General features: G+C 43.6%; 2 protein-coding genes across 4 annotated transcripts; one reads left to right on the top strand and one right to left on the bottom strand.

Moving 5' to 3' along the window:
• The first annotated feature begins 2982 nt into the window (after positions 1-2982).
• LOC136513308 (uncharacterized) lies at positions 2983-5351 on the top strand. Of its 3 annotated transcripts, XM_066507296.1 has the most exons (5): positions 2988-3202; positions 3305-3358; positions 3462-3513; positions 4876-4960; positions 5062-5200. In XM_066507296.1, exons 1-5 carry the CDS (start codon positions 3111-3113, stop codon positions 5064-5066), a joined length of 288 nt encoding a protein of 95 aa, XP_066363393.1. In that variant the 5' UTR covers positions 2988-3110; the 3' UTR covers positions 5067-5200. The 3 variants fall into 3 exon arrangements, with proteins under 3 accessions (XP_066363392.1, XP_066363391.1, XP_066363393.1); XM_066507294.1 differs by lacking the exon at positions 4876-4960 and having other exon boundaries at positions 2986-3202; positions 5062-5351; XM_066507295.1 differs by lacking the exons at positions 3305-3358; positions 4876-4960 and having other exon boundaries at positions 2983-3202; positions 5062-5351.
• A 2028-nt stretch (positions 5352-7379) lies between these two features.
• Positions 7380-13307, bottom strand: LOC136512517 (derlin-1.2-like). The gene is made up of 7 exons (XM_066506481.1): positions 13142-13307; positions 11257-11392; positions 8603-8676; positions 8411-8504; positions 8177-8305; positions 7897-8057; positions 7380-7760 (listed from the first exon to the last, which is right to left on the bottom strand). Exons 1-7 carry the CDS (start codon positions 13156-13158, stop codon positions 7640-7642), a joined length of 732 nt encoding a protein of 243 aa, XP_066362578.1. The 5' UTR covers positions 13159-13307; the 3' UTR covers positions 7380-7639.
• Positions 13308-17866: the final 4559 nt, after the last annotated feature.

Raw genomic sequence — 17866 nt, 5'->3', positions numbered from 1 at the left:
GAAAAGAGAGTATTGATATACAATTCAGAAATTTAAAAACAAAAGAAGCTGTCTCCATCCCCACAGTGTGGCTCTTGAGTGGCGGAGGCGGGGTTAATCAGTACAAGAGTGTTAAATCACTAAACACTGAGGAGAGAATCAGCTGTTGGAGATGGAGATGTCCAACCAGTGAAAGCCCAGCAGTGCCATGACTCGAAAATACTACCCCCTCCATGTTCCTAAAGATGTTGTTTTGGACATCGACACGGTCTTAAAAAAACAACTTTAATCACTACTTTTTGCTATAAAATATTTATAAAATATAATTAATATGTACTTTTATAAAACTACATTTTGAGATGAATCTATTTATATCACTTTTATATTTTCAAACTCAACCCAAAAGAATTTATTTGTAGTAAAAGTTTTAAATATTTGACTTAACACAACCTCAAAACGACTTTGAGGGAGCATACATTACGAAATATGCTAAATCACTGTGCAAACTTGAATGAAACATTCATAAACAGTTCCACCAGGTCTCCAGACGAATAGTGTTGCTGCTGATGCACATACAGCTGCCGATTGTCTCCTGAGATGCACAAACAATTCCCTGCTTGTGCACAGCACAAGGCATACGAAGGAGTACAACAGTATATAGACATATACTGTTGTAACAACCAATACGACCATTTGGTGAAAAAAAGAAACAAATTCTGGACGAAATAGTACCTCTGGGGCCTGCAAGCAAACGTTCGTCAGCCTCTGAAATCTGAATGACCAGTTCTGTTCGTCATTCTTCGCAGTTCCCAACATGGAATTCACTGCCATGCCATGCATAGGCTCGCCCCTCACGAGTCTGATCGATGCCTGCTGCTGCATCAAATCAAATGAAATCATATAACTACTCCTATCATGCAGTGCATTGCAGTGCAGTGGCTGTCCATTTCATTCCAGGATTCAGATTTAGGGGGTGTTTGGTTTCTGCAGGAAAATTTTAGTCCCTGTCTCATCGGATGTTTGGACACATGCATGAAGTATTAAATATAGACGAAAAAATAACTAATTGCACAGATTGTGGCTAATTTGCGAGACGAATTTTTTAAGCCTAATTAGTCCATGATTTGACAATGTGGTGCTACAGTAAATATGTGCTAATGACGGATTAATTAGGCTTAATAAATTCGTCTCGTAAATTAGTCTCCATCTATGTAATTAGTTTTATAATTAACTCATATTTAGTTCTCCTAAATAGCATCCGAACGTCCGATGTGACATGGACTAAAATTTAGTCCATGGAACCAAACACCCCCTTACACATCCAAGTCTGCATTTTTCTCTGGATAGGTAATAGAGAGACCGGCCTGTGTCCCGGTTCTAAGGGATACATATATTTAAGTTGCTGAGATGGATAGGTAAGAGATGGTACTAGAGTCATATGGGGGACAGCAGGAATTGAAAGCTTAAGGAGTATCATTACTGACGAAACCTGAAAGGACTACAGAGCCTTCATTGGCATAAATGTTGATGTTGTGTTCTCAAAATTCTGCTATCATCATGCATGGCAACATTCCCAAAAGTAAATGAATAATAATAGTTTTTCAAGCCATTGCTATGTAAGTACTCAGGTCACTTGTGAAGATTAATCCGCAATATTGTAAAAAGAAAAATTGTAATCTAGGGGTACATAGAAACCATTGAATTTTAAACAAGGACCATCCAATGGGACCAAGCCTGATGCGCCTGCTAACATCACTTGACACCTGATAGATTGGATTCTTGCAGGAGCGCCTTCGCCAAAGGAATTGAAATCCTGCTCACTGAAGCTGTGTTCGGCTGCTCGTATAAGCTAGCCTATAAGTCGGCTTATCAGTCATGGTACAATATTTTTCTCTCCGAACAAATCAGCCATACAAACTAGCCGAACAAGGCCTGAACTCCTGGAATGGACGCAGGAAATTTCTGGCTGCAGTAGGTTTGTTTTCCCTAGGCACTACAGTATTCTTTACATGCTCAAATACTCGGCGTCCTCTTGATGTCGTGAAATAAGTGTACATGATGAATGCTCGAGAATCTGAGATGATGTTAGTGCAGAAAGAATTGAAGATGTGCTCAAGGAATCATCCCTGCATGCATTTGGAACTTCCAATACCTACCAGGGTAGAGTACAATACAAGATGAAGTTGGCAGCAGTAGATTATTCTAATGAGCTTTTCTTTCGAAAAGGTCTTCGATGTAACCTGTAACTAATCAGCGAAGTCCGATTATCCGTGACAGAAAACTCTTTGAAGGGCATTTTCAAATTATATGACCAGGTGACAATAAAGCCCAAAAAACAAACAAAAAAATAATAAGGAATAGGTCTAATTTCCTACCTTGCCCGTTATAATTCAGCCTGCTTAAACTTACCCAGTAACAATAAGGCCCAGCAATATTAGCATGGGCCTTTGCAGGGCTCATGTTTCAGTGGGCCTGCAAACACTGAACTAGCTTCCATGAAAAATAGCCCAGAACAAGCAAATTTATTTTCTTTTGTTTTTCTTCACTAAGAAGGGTCAAACAAGCAAATTTATTCAAGCAACCGCATGTTTAGTTCACAGCACGACGCAATCCGGAATGATCCGTACCTGAGCCGGAACGGTGACGTCAGCGCAAAGTTGTTGTTGCTGCCTTAAACTGAAGAAGAGTACTCGAGATTCCTTTGGGTGTTATTATTCTTCATCTCCTTTTATGTTTTTTTTCCGTGATCGTATAATGTTGTCTTTTGCCTAATTTGCATTATAATGAAGGCCCCGCTCGCTTGAAGGAATATGTAGGAATTTATGAGAGAAAATCAGCGATAACTTTCAGCCGTGAAGAGTGCAATTTTTGCACCAGGCGAACGTCCCAAAACTTGTTACGTCCGCTATGCGTTTTCAAGATCCAAAGCAACAACAGGTTGCAGAGAACAAGAAATTCAACAAACCAAAAAAAATCTGTGCAAAACAAAAAAAAAACACGGAATATGAACAAAACGTGGTCGGCAGACTTCGAATGTTGTCTGGTTGAACTGCATCCTGGAACTACGCCAACAAGAGCCGCTGCGACGCGACCCTGAGCGAGTCCTGACGGCGTCGGCGTCGACGCCAGCCATGGCGGCACCTCAGTCCTCCACCGATTCGCTGGTTCCGCCCCTCCACCGCCACCCGCGCCGCCTCGTCTTCGACCGCCGCTACGGCTGGATGTAAGAGACACACACACGACCACCAGCCAGGTCCCCCATCTCTGTCTCGCTCGCCGCCGAGATCCTGTTTACGCTCCTCCTCCCTCCCCTTCCCTCCCGCAGCTTCGACGAGTGGACGGACCCCGCCGACCAAGCCCTCTCCGGCGGCCGCGGAGTGTTAGTGCTTCCACTCCCGCGTTCCGTGGATGCTGTATTTCCTCAGAGTTCCTTCTTTTCCCCAGCCTCAACTCTCGTTCATATCTGCCCTGTTGCTTCTCAGGTTCTGTGCGGTGACGATGGCGCGGTCGCTGGTGAACGCTGCGGCGTCTTCGGTAATCTCCTTGCTGGCAAGTTAGGATATGTGCTGAATTTTGTCATCTTCGCTGGATTGGATTAGATTGTTGGGAAAGGGGGCGTGCTAGGATGCACTGGAAAAACCTAGGCGATAATATAGTGGCATGCTAGCATCACGTTGTTCTTTTACGAATTTGCAGTGGCAATACAAGCTCTGGTATTCTGAGTTCTGAATTCTACAATGGATTTATCATTACTCCCCAGATTCACTGTGCTTTCACACCATCAGTTTATGGTCTCATCTTTAACGTTTGGGGTTTATGACAAGTACAAGCTGGGCAACATCATCGGCACGTGATTTAATTCCGGGAATTTGTTTGTTGGGTGGAGATTTCTTTTCTAGATTGCAAAAATAGGATGAGGCAACCAATTTGAGGTCTAATGTGAGAGATATGTTTTTTTTTTCCTGAAAGTTATTCATCAGAGAATTTTTGTTCATATGATTGGCATTTATATTTTCCTAACTTTAGGATAACATTCTGAAAAATATGAACAGTTCTATTCTGAGATCATTGATCTATCCTGAACCTTTACTTACCTTAGATGAATTATTACTGCGGTGGATTGTTAATCTTTGAAAACTGCTAAATGTGTATTGGACTACGTGTACCGCACTGTAACTTAAGTACCCTTTGATTTCCTCCGAAATGTCATACATTGATCTCCTAAATAGAAGTACTAGGGAACATTTTCTTAGTAATTTACATTTGGTGGGTGTTCATTTGGTAGATATGAAGCCATGCATATCCATGAGTTTATCTGAACTTACCAGTTGAACTGAATATGATTCACTTTTATGTCGAATACTCAGGCCCTGTCTAGTTTCCAAAATTTTTTGCCTCCTACAGTAAAAGAGCATGTTTGAACACATGTATGGAGTACTAAATGTAGACGAAAAAAAAACTAATTGCACAGTTCTCGGCAAAATCGCGAGACGAATCTTTTAAGCCTAATTAGTCCATGAAAAGTCTTAAGTGCTACAGTAACCCGCATGTGCTAATGACCGATTAATTAGTATCATTAGATTCGTCTCGTAGTTTCCTGATGGGTTCTGAAATTTGTTTTTTTATTAGTATCCAAAAACCCCTCCCGACATCTTTCCGACACATCCGATGTGACATCCAAAATTTTTCGCTTCCCCAACTAAACACACCCTCAATTGTGCTTGTAGATTAGTCATGTCAGTCAATAATGCCTATAGATGATGTCATCCTTATATTTTTCCTTTATTCCAATTGATGATTATATCCACTCTAGTACTACACATCTGTTATTATGCTTACTTGAATACATCAAGCATGCAGGCCATGTTCGCTTCTCTTATAATCCGTCTTTTTCAGCTTGGAACCGTGTTTTTCTCTCGCAACAAATCAGCCGGAAAAGTGTTTCGGCTTGTTTTTTCAGCGAAGCGAACGGGCCTGCAGGGTATCTCCTAATCATAAAGAGAGAAATGGAAAAACCTTTGATTTGGCTATATTAATAGAACATCATCCTGATATCTAACAGCTTCGTTTGTTCCATCACAGATTAACTATGCTGCCAGTTCAATCAGCAGAGTTCTTGAACACCCCAAAAGATTGCCTCTACCAGCATATATGTCTAGCCTAGCATTCCGCAAGAAGCAGCAAGCCTGGTTTCGTGAACTTGAATGCTCTGGAGTCGTAGCTGATCTTAAGTTAATACACTGTTGTACTCATTCTGTACTGGAATGTACAGCAACTGATTGCCTCTGTTTAACAAAGAAGCATGGTCATCTGTAAGCAATGTATCAGAAAATTATAAGACACTTATCCTTAGAAAAAGCTGATTTGTTATCTATATCTTGTTTCTCCTCTAATGCGGAAAATGATGACAGCAGTTATTTACTGGGGTGCTAATCATGAACTCATGACAGTACTGAACGACAAGGGCCATTACACTTTTAAAGCTGAATCCATGTAGCAAATGAAAAGGATAGTGCCCAACTCATGCTGACTTTATAATGTTCTTACACTTACCGAATAGAATTTTAATTATATCATTTTACCAAGGGATTAGAGTCTTAAAAAGCTGCCACTTACATTTTTTTGATGTTATAATGTCTAGAAACCCCTTTTCAGAATAATGGCATTAGATTTATCTTTTGAAATACTGTCATAGATATATAGATGTTTGTCTGTGGAGAAATAATTCTCAGTGTATTCACTTTGCATATTTTGATTGAAGTAAAAATCCTGCATTCGGGGTGGTAAAAATGAAACGAAGTCCCTCGGCTCTTGGCAACTTGGCTTTTTTCATCTGAGCGGAAGAATGGCAACATCAATTCTCATCATAAGTCTGACTGGAAGATGTACAACAGCAGATCGATAGGGACACAAGTAATTCTGCAAGAATACAGCAATGACGGTTCATTTCAGATACACACTAGTAATACAAATTAGTTATTAGTAGTGATGCTCATTAAGATGTGGACTATTATGAATGTTTTTTTTCTTGTTATTGAATTAGATATCTCTGCAATCTGACATGAGGAGTGGGATTTCTTAAACTGACATTTTCCAAGCAGGCAACAACAGTACTAAGCTAAATTATATGTAATGAAGCCTTTACCATTCTAGCCTTTCATCAATTGGCTCTATAAATTACATGGCCTGGTTGCCTCCTTTCTCCAACTCGCACACCCTCCCTTTCATTCCAATACCAGCAACAGGTGTTACTGTTCCGTGGCACTGCAATGTCTTTCTTGTGGACTCTTTCTGTGGCTCACATCCATCCCTTGACCTTGATACGGGAAAAGATGAATTCATTGGCCAAACTAAACAGACTGAAGTGTACACAAATTGGCACTACAAATTATATTCGTCTATAAAAATATGGACAACGAATATTATTAGGAATCAAATCAACACATGAATGGATTTGCCATTTCATGATAATTTCTTAGAACCACCAACAGAGAAACCTTGAATCCTGGTTTAGAACCACAAACAGAGAAACCTTGAATCCTGGTTGTCAGATGGTAACAAATAGACCAAATCCAACTAAAATCCAACACTCTTTTGGATTAGTGTTCCAGCACAATATATCCCCACGCAGATAAGAAATTTCCTCGACGATAATAAGGCTAAATAAAAAAACTCTGCAGACCAGAATCGATTCAATCCATTTGCTATATAGCCAGGCCAAAAGTGAAGGTTAATTCGAAATAACTGTAACTTCTGTCAAAAGAAAAATTGCAGTCACGGGCGGCTAGAAAACATTGAGTTTTAAACGAGGACCATCCCTATGGAATACGGTCAGGTGCGCAGTGCGCCTGGTAACATTCCTGGACAGGATAGATCCTCTCGGTGGTGGCTCATCCTGGAATGGTTGCAGGAAATTCTCTTTGTTTTCCAGAGGCATTGCGGGGCAGTATTAACTTGATCAGTGTCCTCTTGAATCTTGATATCTTAAAATAAGTTTACATAATAATAATGAATGCTCGAAAATCTGAGATGGCAAAGCTAGTGTAGAAAGAATGATATTGGGGACTTCTCGTTCTCGATACCTATGCTACAAGGGGAAGTTGACAACCGTATTATTCAACGTCATCAACGTAACCTTAGAACTTAGCAACAAAGTCCATTTTTTCTGTAATATTATCAGCGAAGTCGGATCTTCTGTGACTGAAACTACTACTCTCTAATAAATGAACAGGCCTAATGGGCTACCTAGCCTGTTCTGTTTCATCATGCAGAAACCTACTACCCAATAAGGCCAGAGCCCAACTGTACCAGCATGAAGTAGCTAGCATGCAAAATCGTACAGCCAAGCAAATTAATTATCTTTTGTTTTTTCCTTATAAAAATAAGCAAACAATAATTCAGACACAAGCGTCCTAAAAATGATTCAAACAAACATGGGCTATGAACATCGTTAGGAACTAAATCAGTAAACGAAAGGACTCACCATTCCGTACAAGCCCAGCATTTTTTAACAGAATATCAGCATTTTTTAACAGAATATCTAAAGAGAGTAAACCCTTAATAATCCTGGTTGGCCCTACTATGTTCTGGGCTCTACTTCTATTACATTGCCACTCCGAACGGGAATCACGTTACAAGGTGTGTACTTCTCCAGCTCAATCTACTGATTGAGTCTATAGCTTCTTCCTCTGAAGGCACCAGTCCCAGCGTTGCCGTTAGCTGGTGGCCGGACAGGAGCGTTGGCTTGCATGCCTATTCTGAATCGAGCAACAATCTTATGTCTGTGCAAGTGCAGCAGGTTAAGGAGACAAGGAGCAGAGATATTTAAAAATAAAGTAGCAATAGCGCAGAAATTGATCTTAGTTATAACTGCAAACTGAGAGAGAATGCTTTGGCCATGACCGTGTAAAAGGATACACCCATTTCGGAGTCTTGAGGTAGTTCTTTCCCGTGGCAAGAGGGTGCAACACTGAAAAGAAGTAGTAGAGATGTCCAACCATGATACCCACAAGGCCAGGCTTTAATGATGACCCAAATATCATATCCAATAAGAGCATAACCCATGGAAGATAAAATGCCTGCAAAAGAAGAGAGTACATCAACTACTAATGAATTATTCGCAAGGCTTACTTTGCCTGTTCACCAATTGAGCAACACGGAGATGGGAATTGCAATCAATGGTAGTGAAATTACATACCCTCAATTGGAAAAGGCCGTATATATTTATCTGAGCATTCGGATTCTCTCGGCTCCAGACATAAACAAGCATGCTGACCATAGGTATTCCCAATGCGTAAGTATTGAATAGGGGAATAACAGACACCACCTGATTCAAGTAATACAGAGTTATACGCAAGTTTAGTAGAAGTTCAAGAATGTCTCTTGGTTTGGTCTAATCTGAAATTCTGAATGCAAAAAAAATAACACTGACCAATAGTGAGATGGCACCAAATATCATCATCCACAAGAAATCTGCTGTCCGTTTATCAAATACTCCCTTCTCCAACATGACACCATACCTTGCTCTATGTAAATCAATTTCAAACCAAAGCTAATTTAAAATTATAGATGCTGTGGAAGTAACAATATTTTATCATTGGTGTTCAGCAAAACTTTCACTTACATCATCAGAAGGCGAATACCAAAGTTTATGGAAAATGGTCCCAGGAAGAAGAAACTTGTAAAAAGCCTCCATACCTGCAGGGTTCATTTTTTTAATATATATAAAATGAAGATATGGAGCAGGAGTGCAAAACATGTAACAACTTCCAAGCATAAGTACATGATAGACTGCAGAATGTATTAAATCAAAACAAAAGTGTTCTGATCTATTAATAGAAATTCACAAATAGCATGGTGGAATGCAATACATATATTCCAAAACAAACTCGAGCAAAGTAAGTTCCTGTTGTGGCTTAGGGACCGGAGAGCGTAGGAGTGGAAGACAGGGGCCCTGGGCTTGAAACCCCGGCGATGGAGGCGCGTGTTCTGGCGCGGTATCGGCTCCACCCGAGATGACGTGCAGTCCACTTGCCGCCTCCATGCTCTTCACGACGCGGGCCGTACCACCGGAACAGCATTGCTTGACAAGCTACTCACCTCCTTTGAAGATGTGTTCGCCACGCCCGAAGGCTTGCCCCCTGCTCGCGCCTGTGATCACCGCATCCACCTAGTGCCCAATGCGGTACCAGTGGCTGTGAGGCCTTACCGCTACCCACAATTACAGAAAGACGAACTGGAATCCCAATGTGCCGCTATGCTGCAAATGGGGATGATCCATCCAAGTACTTCAGCTTTCTCTGCTCCTGTTTTGTTGGTCAAGAAACATGACGGCTCTTGGAGGTTCTATGTCGATTACCGTGCCTTGAACAAACTCACTGTTAAAGACAAATTCCCAATTCCGGTGGTCGAAGAACTACTGGATGAGCTCCATGGGGCACGGTTTTTCTCCAAACTGGACTTGCGTTCAGGGTACCACCAAATTCGTATGCATACTGATGACATTGAGAAGACGGCCTTTCGGACTCATGAGGGTCACTTCGAGTTCTTAGTCATGCCCTTCAGGCTGTCCAATGCACCGGCAACATTCCAAAGCCTCATGAACACAGTGCTCCGGCCGTTCCTGCGTAAGTTTGTACTTGTGTTTTTCGACGATATCTTGATCTATAGTCCATCTTGGTCCACACATCTGTAGCACCTCAACGCAGTCTTCACTGCCCTACGTGATCATCAGCTGCGGTTAAAAAGATCTAAATGCGACTTCACTACGACGTCGGTTCATTATCTGGGACATGTAATATCTGCGGATGTGCTTGTTCAGTGGGAGAACATGCCAGAAGATGAGGCCACTTGGGAACCCGTGGATGAGTTCCGTACTCTCTTTCCTTCGTTTCAGCTTGAGGACGAGCTGTTTCCCGAGGAGGGGAGAGATGTTATGACCGGTAAGGTCTATAGGCATAGACAACAGGCTAGGAGTCCGGCTTAGCCGGCCAGTTGGTTAGGAGTCCGGCCTGTTGGTTGGTTATCTAGTCCTAGAATCTAGGATGTTTATCTCTTAGAGTTTGTTATTTGATTAAATTAGGTTTGGATCTCTTTGTATAAGTACTAAACAATTATAATAGAAGGGGTAGCCTGAGATTGAGTTTATCTCACCTTGGGCCCTCGGGCGTTACTGTTCATGGTCTCTCCGCTGTCGCCGATTCTCCAGCCGCCGAGCACGGCACCTCCAGTCCATCGCCGGGGTTTCAAGCCCAGGGCCCCTGTCTTCCACTCCTACGCTCTCCGGTCCCTAAACCACAACAATTTGGTATCAGAGACCATGGCTTCCTCGGGTGCTCCTGCCACCGCCGCTGCGTCGTCGGCCGCTCCTGTCGCCGCGACGAGCGCCCCTCCACCGCCTCCCACACCGCCTACTCTTGAGGACTCCCTGGCCGCCTTGGCAGCCATGCAGCGGCAGATGGGAGACATGTTCCAAGGCATGCAACGGCAGATGACGGAGATGTCCCTGTGCTTGGCGACTGTCGATGACGGACATGTCGCCAAGCGCAAGGACATCTCCACCATCTGCCGCTGCATGCCTTGGAACATGTCTCCCATCTGCCGCTGCATGGCTGCCAAGGCGGCCAGGGAGTCCTCAAGAGTAGGCGGTGTGGGAGGCGGTGGAGGGGCGCTCGTCGCGGCGACAGGAGCGGCCGACGACGTAGCGGCGGTGGCAGGAGCACCCAAGGAAGCCATGGTCTCTGATACCAAATTGTTGTGGCTTAGGGACCGGAGAGCGTAGGAGTGGAAGACAGGGGCCCTGGGCTTGAAACCCCGGCGATGGACTGGAGGTGCCGTGCTCGGCGGCTGGAGAATCGGCGACAACAGAGAGACCATGAACAGTAACGCCTGAGGGCCCAAGGTGAGACAGGCTGCCCCTTCTATTATAATTGTTTAGTACTTATACAAAGAGATCTCCAACCGACTCAAACCTAATTTAATCAAATAACAAACTCTAAGAGATAAACATCCTAGATTCTAGGACTAGATAACCAACAGGCCGGCTAGGCCGGACTCCTAACCAACTGGCCGGCTAAGCCGAACTCCTAGCCTGTTGTCTACGCCTATAGACCTTACCGGTCATAACAGTTCCCCTTAATTATCAGGCAAGGTAATCCAACACGTTACAACATCCTTCCTAATACAAGCTTACAACATTTTGCACTCGAAACTAAGCGATAATAATGTTAAGCTGTATAGCTGTTGTAAGGGAAAGAGAAAACAGAAACACAAGCTAACCTCAAATTTCTTGAACACCAAAGGGTAATCTAAGTAAAGAAATGACGGAGTCAGGATCTCAAGCCGAACTAGCACGGTGGTAAAGAAACACAATGTCCCATATGCCTTGCTTATAGGTGGTAGTGATTTGTAGTACCTGGAAAAAGGCAAGTAAGTGACCACACATTCCAAAGCTGCTTCAAAGCTAAAGGATTATACTTGTTTCTTAGCACCAAGTCTCCAGAAACTAGTGATAATTTACAACTAATGCTTGAGCCGAAATTTGCAATTACAAACGTAAGCACAACAACAAAGATAAAGTTTTTTTTTATTATTATTGTGCCAAATTAGCGATGTTTGACGATGTGTGCCTCATTAAATCACTATGCATAGATTAATATTGCACACTGGTAAATATTTATCACAGGAAACACAGTATATAAGTTTAAAGATAACTGAACAAATAGCTATACAGCGAGTTGCACAAACAAGCTTTTCTATGGGATAGTGGTGGTTGGGAGATGCAAAAAGCTGATAGTTTGCATGGGGCAAGACAGCACGAGAACCTTACAACAATAGCTGTCCTCCATTTCCTTTAGAATATTGAATCCGAATGGAGGTAGACAGGTAGTTGCCTGCTCAATTGATGTGTTTGGTGAATGGCACACTATAGAAGGTAGGAGAGGAGTACAAAAGTCGTGAGTTCATAAAATGGCTCAAAACATGTGGAAATTCCAAAGGCCATATCAAAACCTCGTGCCTCAGTTAATGAATTCAAATAGAAATTATTTAGCAGAGCTAAGGGTCACAGGGTCAGAGAAACAGGCCAAACTGGTTTGATCATTTCAGCTAGTAAAAAATGGTGACAGTTTCAGATGACCAGATCTACGGATTCTACCCCCCAACAGCAATATCTTTAACCTTTTGTTGATTGGCAGAGATGTCACCAGTATCAAGGACCCTATCATCAAAGAACATCAAAGCAGATGTCTTCATGATATATTGTACTGTCAATGATGCCCTAGCAAAAGCAAAAGGAGAGAAAAACCAGACACATTTGTAGATTTCGAATTCTACAACAGCAAAGTTGCAAAATATTATTAGTACCTCTATGCATCAGGTGATGCACACTCCAGTTCTTCGTTCCGAATTTCGAATTAAACTAATTGCGAATAATGCTTCAAATACCCTTATTCAGAAACCAGGAAGCATTTTTGGCCAGAGTAGCTAAGTATGCAGCACAAAACAATCACGGAACTAATAAATGATATAAAATGATCTGTATAAGCATTACATATTGTCATCACTGACACGTCCAGACAACCTTCCAGCCCAAGATCACAAAGTTTGAAGTGCATGGAAAATAATATTGTTATTCAAACTTGAATGAAAATGAAGCCTGTAAACAACCAATTCAGGTGCTAGAATTTTCACGGGATAAAGGCAAGTGGGTGGGTCAACTTCGCTTCCAAGTTGAAAGACTATCTATCATCAGTGATAACTAACCCCCTTCATGTCTTGACAGTACAAAACTCGCATTACAATACCGATGTATATGTATATGTATACAACGATGTACCAGCAACATAGAGATAAAATCACTAGAGCACCAGCGAACACGAACCTATCAGATCAAATCCTCGACTAATTTCGAAGCTGAACCCTAAGGGACCAAAGTGGCACCACGACTCCGCAACCCCAGCCCTCTACTGTCGCAACACAAGGATAAGCCACTGTATTCTGATAAAAACGATAGAATCCATCAATTACTCGAAACAGTTCAGCTCGAATTCCTCTAGCGATCCCCAACCCGAATCACGGGCCTACCATGCGACATCTACACGTCGGAATCTGAGATCGAAGCTCGGAATCAGATGAAACCGCTGTAAGAGTCGAGGGGACTCACTCGGCGGGCGAAGACATCTTCACGCGTCGATGGATCCGAGGCCTCGACGTTCCCCTGGTCTAGTCTCCTCTCGCGTCCGTTTCCTTCTTCTCGTCGTCGTCCCGTTCGAAGCTTGGGAGGAGGGGAGGAAGAAGAGCTGGGGTTGAAACCGAGGTCGACGGCGCCTACGAGAACCTTCCGGAGGAGAGAAGCAAACGCGCCGTTGATCTCCGATCGGAGGGACGAAGATGGCTCGACACGTAGGTGTGCGCGCTACGGCGCACGCGATTGGTCGTGCTACGCGGCTGGATGCTGACGTGGCCTTGATCGTGCTACGTCGAACTGGAGACGGAGTTGGATTTAGAACGTTGCAGAACCTGATCGGCCGTGCTAGGGCAACTCTAATTAACTCCTCAAATTTTGGTCCATACTCTCACAAACGAGAGTCTCTCGATCACGTTGCAGCCCTCATTTTTCTCCGGGCTCCGAACAAACCCTCGTTTCAAACCTCCTATATTTCTCTCACATATATTTTATTAGTAAATATGCACATGCGACACACACGTGTTTTTCAAAACTATTTCAATTGCAATGAAATGTTAATAGAATTGTCGATATACAATAAAGGTAGATCGCAAGTTCTTGATCGATTTGATTGGGTCATGTAGAACAAGGTTCAAATCGTTTGTTCATTAGGATGCCTCAACTCTCAGTTGCTGTCGACATAATATCGTCGGCAGTCCTTCGAGAGATATCATACAAAGGTAGATTGGTTGACAGAGGTGCGCATAATCAAGAACAAGAAGACAACAGAAACATAAGGGTTAGATAGGTTCGGGCCGTCTACATGACGTAATACCATACTCTTGTGGTCTGTTGATTTGTATTGGCTATCGTATGATATTGCGTGTGTTTTGAGGGGGTCCCCTACCGCCTTATATAGCCGGGGGTAGGGTTATAAGTCGGTTAAATCTAGGAAATAACCGGTAAGTAATAACAGGTTACAGGAATCATGGGATCGAGCATATCCTAACAGATCACGTAGCATCTTCAGGATATCGCCCTTGATGTCTTGCGGTACACGCCGAGCAGCACCATGCACTGTAGGTCTTCGTCTTGTGGGCTAGACCACCCCTGGCACCGCAGCCCATTTAGTCTGCCATGGGTATCCGGAGTTGTATCCCCCATAGGTAGTCCCCGAGCGTCTTGTATCCGCTGTACAACGCCATCTTGAGCTTATCCGAGCAGATGTAAACAAAGCCGAGCAGTCAGACTCATAGCCCGACCACCCTAATGAGTCGCCGAGCAGTTGTGAACCGTAACCGACCAGCTTAACTGTCCGGCTGAGCCCGAGCTTACCCAAGTAAGGCTTACCAGAAGGATGTAAGGAGGTCAAGTTCAAAATAAAAAATTTCCTCGTCGTGAACCAAGTGTGCCCACTTAGAGTCTGACCACGAGAAAGGGAGATAATCTTCTTCAACTTCGGAAGGCACGGTGTCTTCCAATGAACAGATTAAAGAAAACACACTCATCACAAGGTGAAGTGTGCCCACTTAGTCCCCGAGCCTGACAGTAGATGATATGGTCACGTGGTGCTAGGGTCCAGAAAGTAGAAGAAAGACAAAAGACCAGCCGAACAGACAACCAGTCTATGGGCTGAGCCCTAAAATGAAAAGTGTACATTTACCATAAGGTGAAGTGTGTCCACTTAGTCCCCCGAGCCTGACAGTAGGTGACATGGTCACGTGGTGCCAGGGTTAGAAACAACAGTAACCAGAAATCCCTAGTATGGTGAGAAACCAAATTATAATGATGACGTAGTCCCCGAGCATACTGAAAGATTTCGAAGATATCTTGTAGCAGGGTCAAAGAATTTTTAATGAAAGCTTGCCAACGTCATCTGCCATGTACTTCATAAGATCCCGGACGTGCTGCCCAAGATCAGCACCCTGATCTGAACAGCATGGAGCAACTTGATAGCACATCGATGATACGTAGCAAGATCCGACCACCAAGGGAGTCCCCAGCTTAGTTGGCGACGCTTGCACAAAGAATCCAAACACCGAGGAGTCCCAGCGTAGCTGACGATGAAGCCCATGCGATGAGCAGTGGAACCAACTGGTCGGTGGCGAAAGTGAACGCCGAGCAGGAGTGAGTGCCGAGCAGTCCGACCAGTTGATTGGTGGTGAAGTCCGTCCAATAAGTGGTCCGACCACCCGGACAATGATCATCTTATCCAGTCCCCGAGGGTAAGCTCGTTGACCGAACCGCGCCCCTGCGAAACAAATGTGTAGAATGTGTAGTATATGATGTAAAAATAAAATATAAGAACTCCGAAGAAAAATCAGCAATGGTGATGAAATAGAGTATGCGGCTCGACGATCAGTTGGTGTGAACACTTAGTGTTATTCTGAAGATGTATTTATATTTAATATAAACCACCTGACCAGTTAGTGTGTAGCTGAGTCTCTAGCTCTAGCTAGCCTGTTAACTATAACGCGGAGCGCGGAGCCCGTGTGCGTGTAGGAAGAATAGGGCGTCGCTAAGGAGCCGCTGCCGACCACTCCTAACATAGAGGGCAGGCGCTCGTGCACATGTAGAGAGAAGCCGGAGACAGGGCCGTCTCTGAGAACATCCGAGCATTAACATGGCTATTTAGGGATTTGCCTTAGGCTTAGCTGTATGTCATCTTTAAGATGGTATATATGAAAGAAAATCGTTTGGAGAACAAACATGGACAAAATAGCTCGGAGAAACATCATGGAGATATATGAAGGTTGGGGAATATTTAAAAAAATATTAAAGCATAACTTAGCTTTAGACAAAACATCTGATCGGTGGCGTATGGCGTTATCTGGTCGGCGTTGATGAAATTTCCCGGCCCTCGAGCTTTTTAAACTGTCATCATGGCAGCGGTCATGGTTGTCATCATTGCAACACGGCAGGTGATCGGAGCGAGTAGTCCGGGCGATGTCATCCTTATGTTACTGGTCGGTGACATGGGTCAGCGAGAGGGTAGATGTCTCCAATTTGGTCGGCGAATTTGTCCCTTAGGGCATCCTGATGGATGGTGGTCGTATCCCTGTGAGTTTCCCATTTGGGTTCTGATAGATCGGAACTAGAAGGTGGTCGACGCCGAACCAGAGTGGTCAGAGCCAATTCCGTGAGGGAGAGGCAGTCGATGGATGCGATCAGATCGTCGTTGCCAACCTGCTTCCTCGAGTAGCGGGGCAACAGACGACAAGTTGTTGGTGAAGATGACATCGGAGGCGGTTCCGAGATCGGATCTGCTGTTGTAGGCGTTGATGTGGTCGGCGCAGAATCGATCTGCACCGGCTTGATGATCTCCCCGTCTCCGTTAGCATTGATGATCCAAGAGATCGATCCGACCGTAAAGATATGGCCAGGCTTTGGAGAGGACGAAGAGCTTGAAAAATGTACCATCTTGTTCGTCATGGAAACAACACGCACACCCCTACCTGGCGCACCAACTGTCGACAGAATATCGTCGGCAGTCCTCGAGGGGTATCCTACGAAGGTAGATTGATTGACAGATGTGCGCGTAATCAAGAACAAAAAGGCAACATAAACATAAGGGTTCGATAGGTTCGGGCCATCTACACGACGTAATACCCTACTCCTGTGGTCTGTTGGTTTGTATTGGCTATCGTATGATATTGCGTGTGTTTTGAGGGGGGTCCCCTACCCGCCTTATATAGCCGGGGTAGGGTTATAAGTTGGTTAGATCTAGAAGATAACCGGTAAGTAATAACAGATTACAGAAATCACGGGATCGAGTATATTCTAACAGATATCGTAGCATCTTCAGGATATCACCCTTGATGTCTTACGGTACACGCCGAGCAGCACCGTGCACCATAGGTCTTCGTCTTGTGGGCTGGACCACCCCTGGCAGCGCAGCCCATGTAGTCTGTCGTGGGTATCCGAGGTCGTACCCCCCACAGCTGCATATATCATTGTACTTTGACTTGGTACCTTTTTAAACGGGTCGTGTTCCCCTATCTTATCCTATTTCTATACTTTTATCGATCCATCATCGTATATGTGGAGAACCCCATCCTTGTATGGGCCGGGTGGAGAACCCGTTGTAGTCTTAGTTTTGCTACCAGAGGCTCTAGGGAGGTCGGTCTGTCTTAACGTGTGAATTGTGTTTTTGTGCGTGGCTTGGTTTTATTTTACCTCGATGTTTGCAGCTACTGCTCATTCACAATGTGGTACTATAAGTAATGCAAGGCGTAGAAGGACGAGTGCTCTATTGGGCTGCCTAATGTGACTGGCTCATTAACTGAGGAGGAATTCAATTTATAATTTCTAATTATTTGAAAAAACAAAATCCAGAGAAGGTCAATCCATTATTCTTGGATCTAGAGCACCATTAGAAGAGGCTCGGTAGTTGGCATCTTCCTCATGTGTTAGTTTTTCTTCCTTTTTTGTCATATAACAAACAAAATAATGTGTGTTCAGATTTTTATTATTTTCCTTTCAATTGCTAATACATATGCGAGGCTAGACTTAAAGCTTATGTAGTGCACGTAATTTATTTTATTAGTTGTATTCGTATTGACGTGCCTTCACGACTCAGGAGTCTAAGGAAAAAAAAGATGGTGCAGGTCATGGATATAAGTCGTACTTGACTGATGTACTTAAAATAAACGTGACTTATGACAGGTGGGAATATTGCTCGGATACAGATATGATACGTATCGGATACGTGGATACGTCACT

The sequence above is a fragment of the Miscanthus floridulus genome, chromosome 16 (assembly GCF_019320115.1).
Source record: "Miscanthus floridulus cultivar M001 chromosome 16, ASM1932011v1, whole genome shotgun sequence".
Lineage (NCBI taxonomy): Eukaryota > Viridiplantae > Streptophyta > Magnoliopsida > Poales > Poaceae > Miscanthus > Miscanthus floridulus.
The sequence above is the reverse complement of the archived record's forward strand: the minus strand, read 5'-3'. Positions and strand labels throughout refer to the sequence as shown.

What these genes read in the sequence shown, in the direction of transcription:
- LOC136512517 (XM_066506481.1), bottom strand. An exon ending in TTGGTGCCATCTCACTATTG is followed by an intron (nt 8,306 to 8,410) that starts GTCAGTGTTATT and finishes TACTTGAATCAG; the next exon opens with GTGGTGTCTGTTATTCCCCT. An exon ending in CTCAAGACTCCGAAATGGGT is followed by an intron (nt 7,761 to 7,896) that starts GTATCCTTTTAC and finishes GCACTTGCACAG; the next exon opens with ACATAAGATTGTTGCTCGAT.
- LOC136513308 (XM_066507294.1), top strand. Translation starts at nt 3,111, where the DNA reads ATGGCGGCACCTCAGTCCTCCACCGATTCGCTGGTTCCGCCCCTCCAC. An exon ending in GACCGCCGCTACGGCTGGAT is followed by an intron (nt 3,203 to 3,304) that starts GTAAGAGACACA and finishes TCCCTCCCGCAG; the next exon opens with CTTCGACGAGTGGACGGACC. An exon ending in TGAACGCTGCGGCGTCTTCG is followed by an intron (nt 3,514 to 5,061) that starts GTAATCTCCTTG and finishes GTTCCATCACAG; the next exon opens with ATTAACTATGCTGCCAGTTC.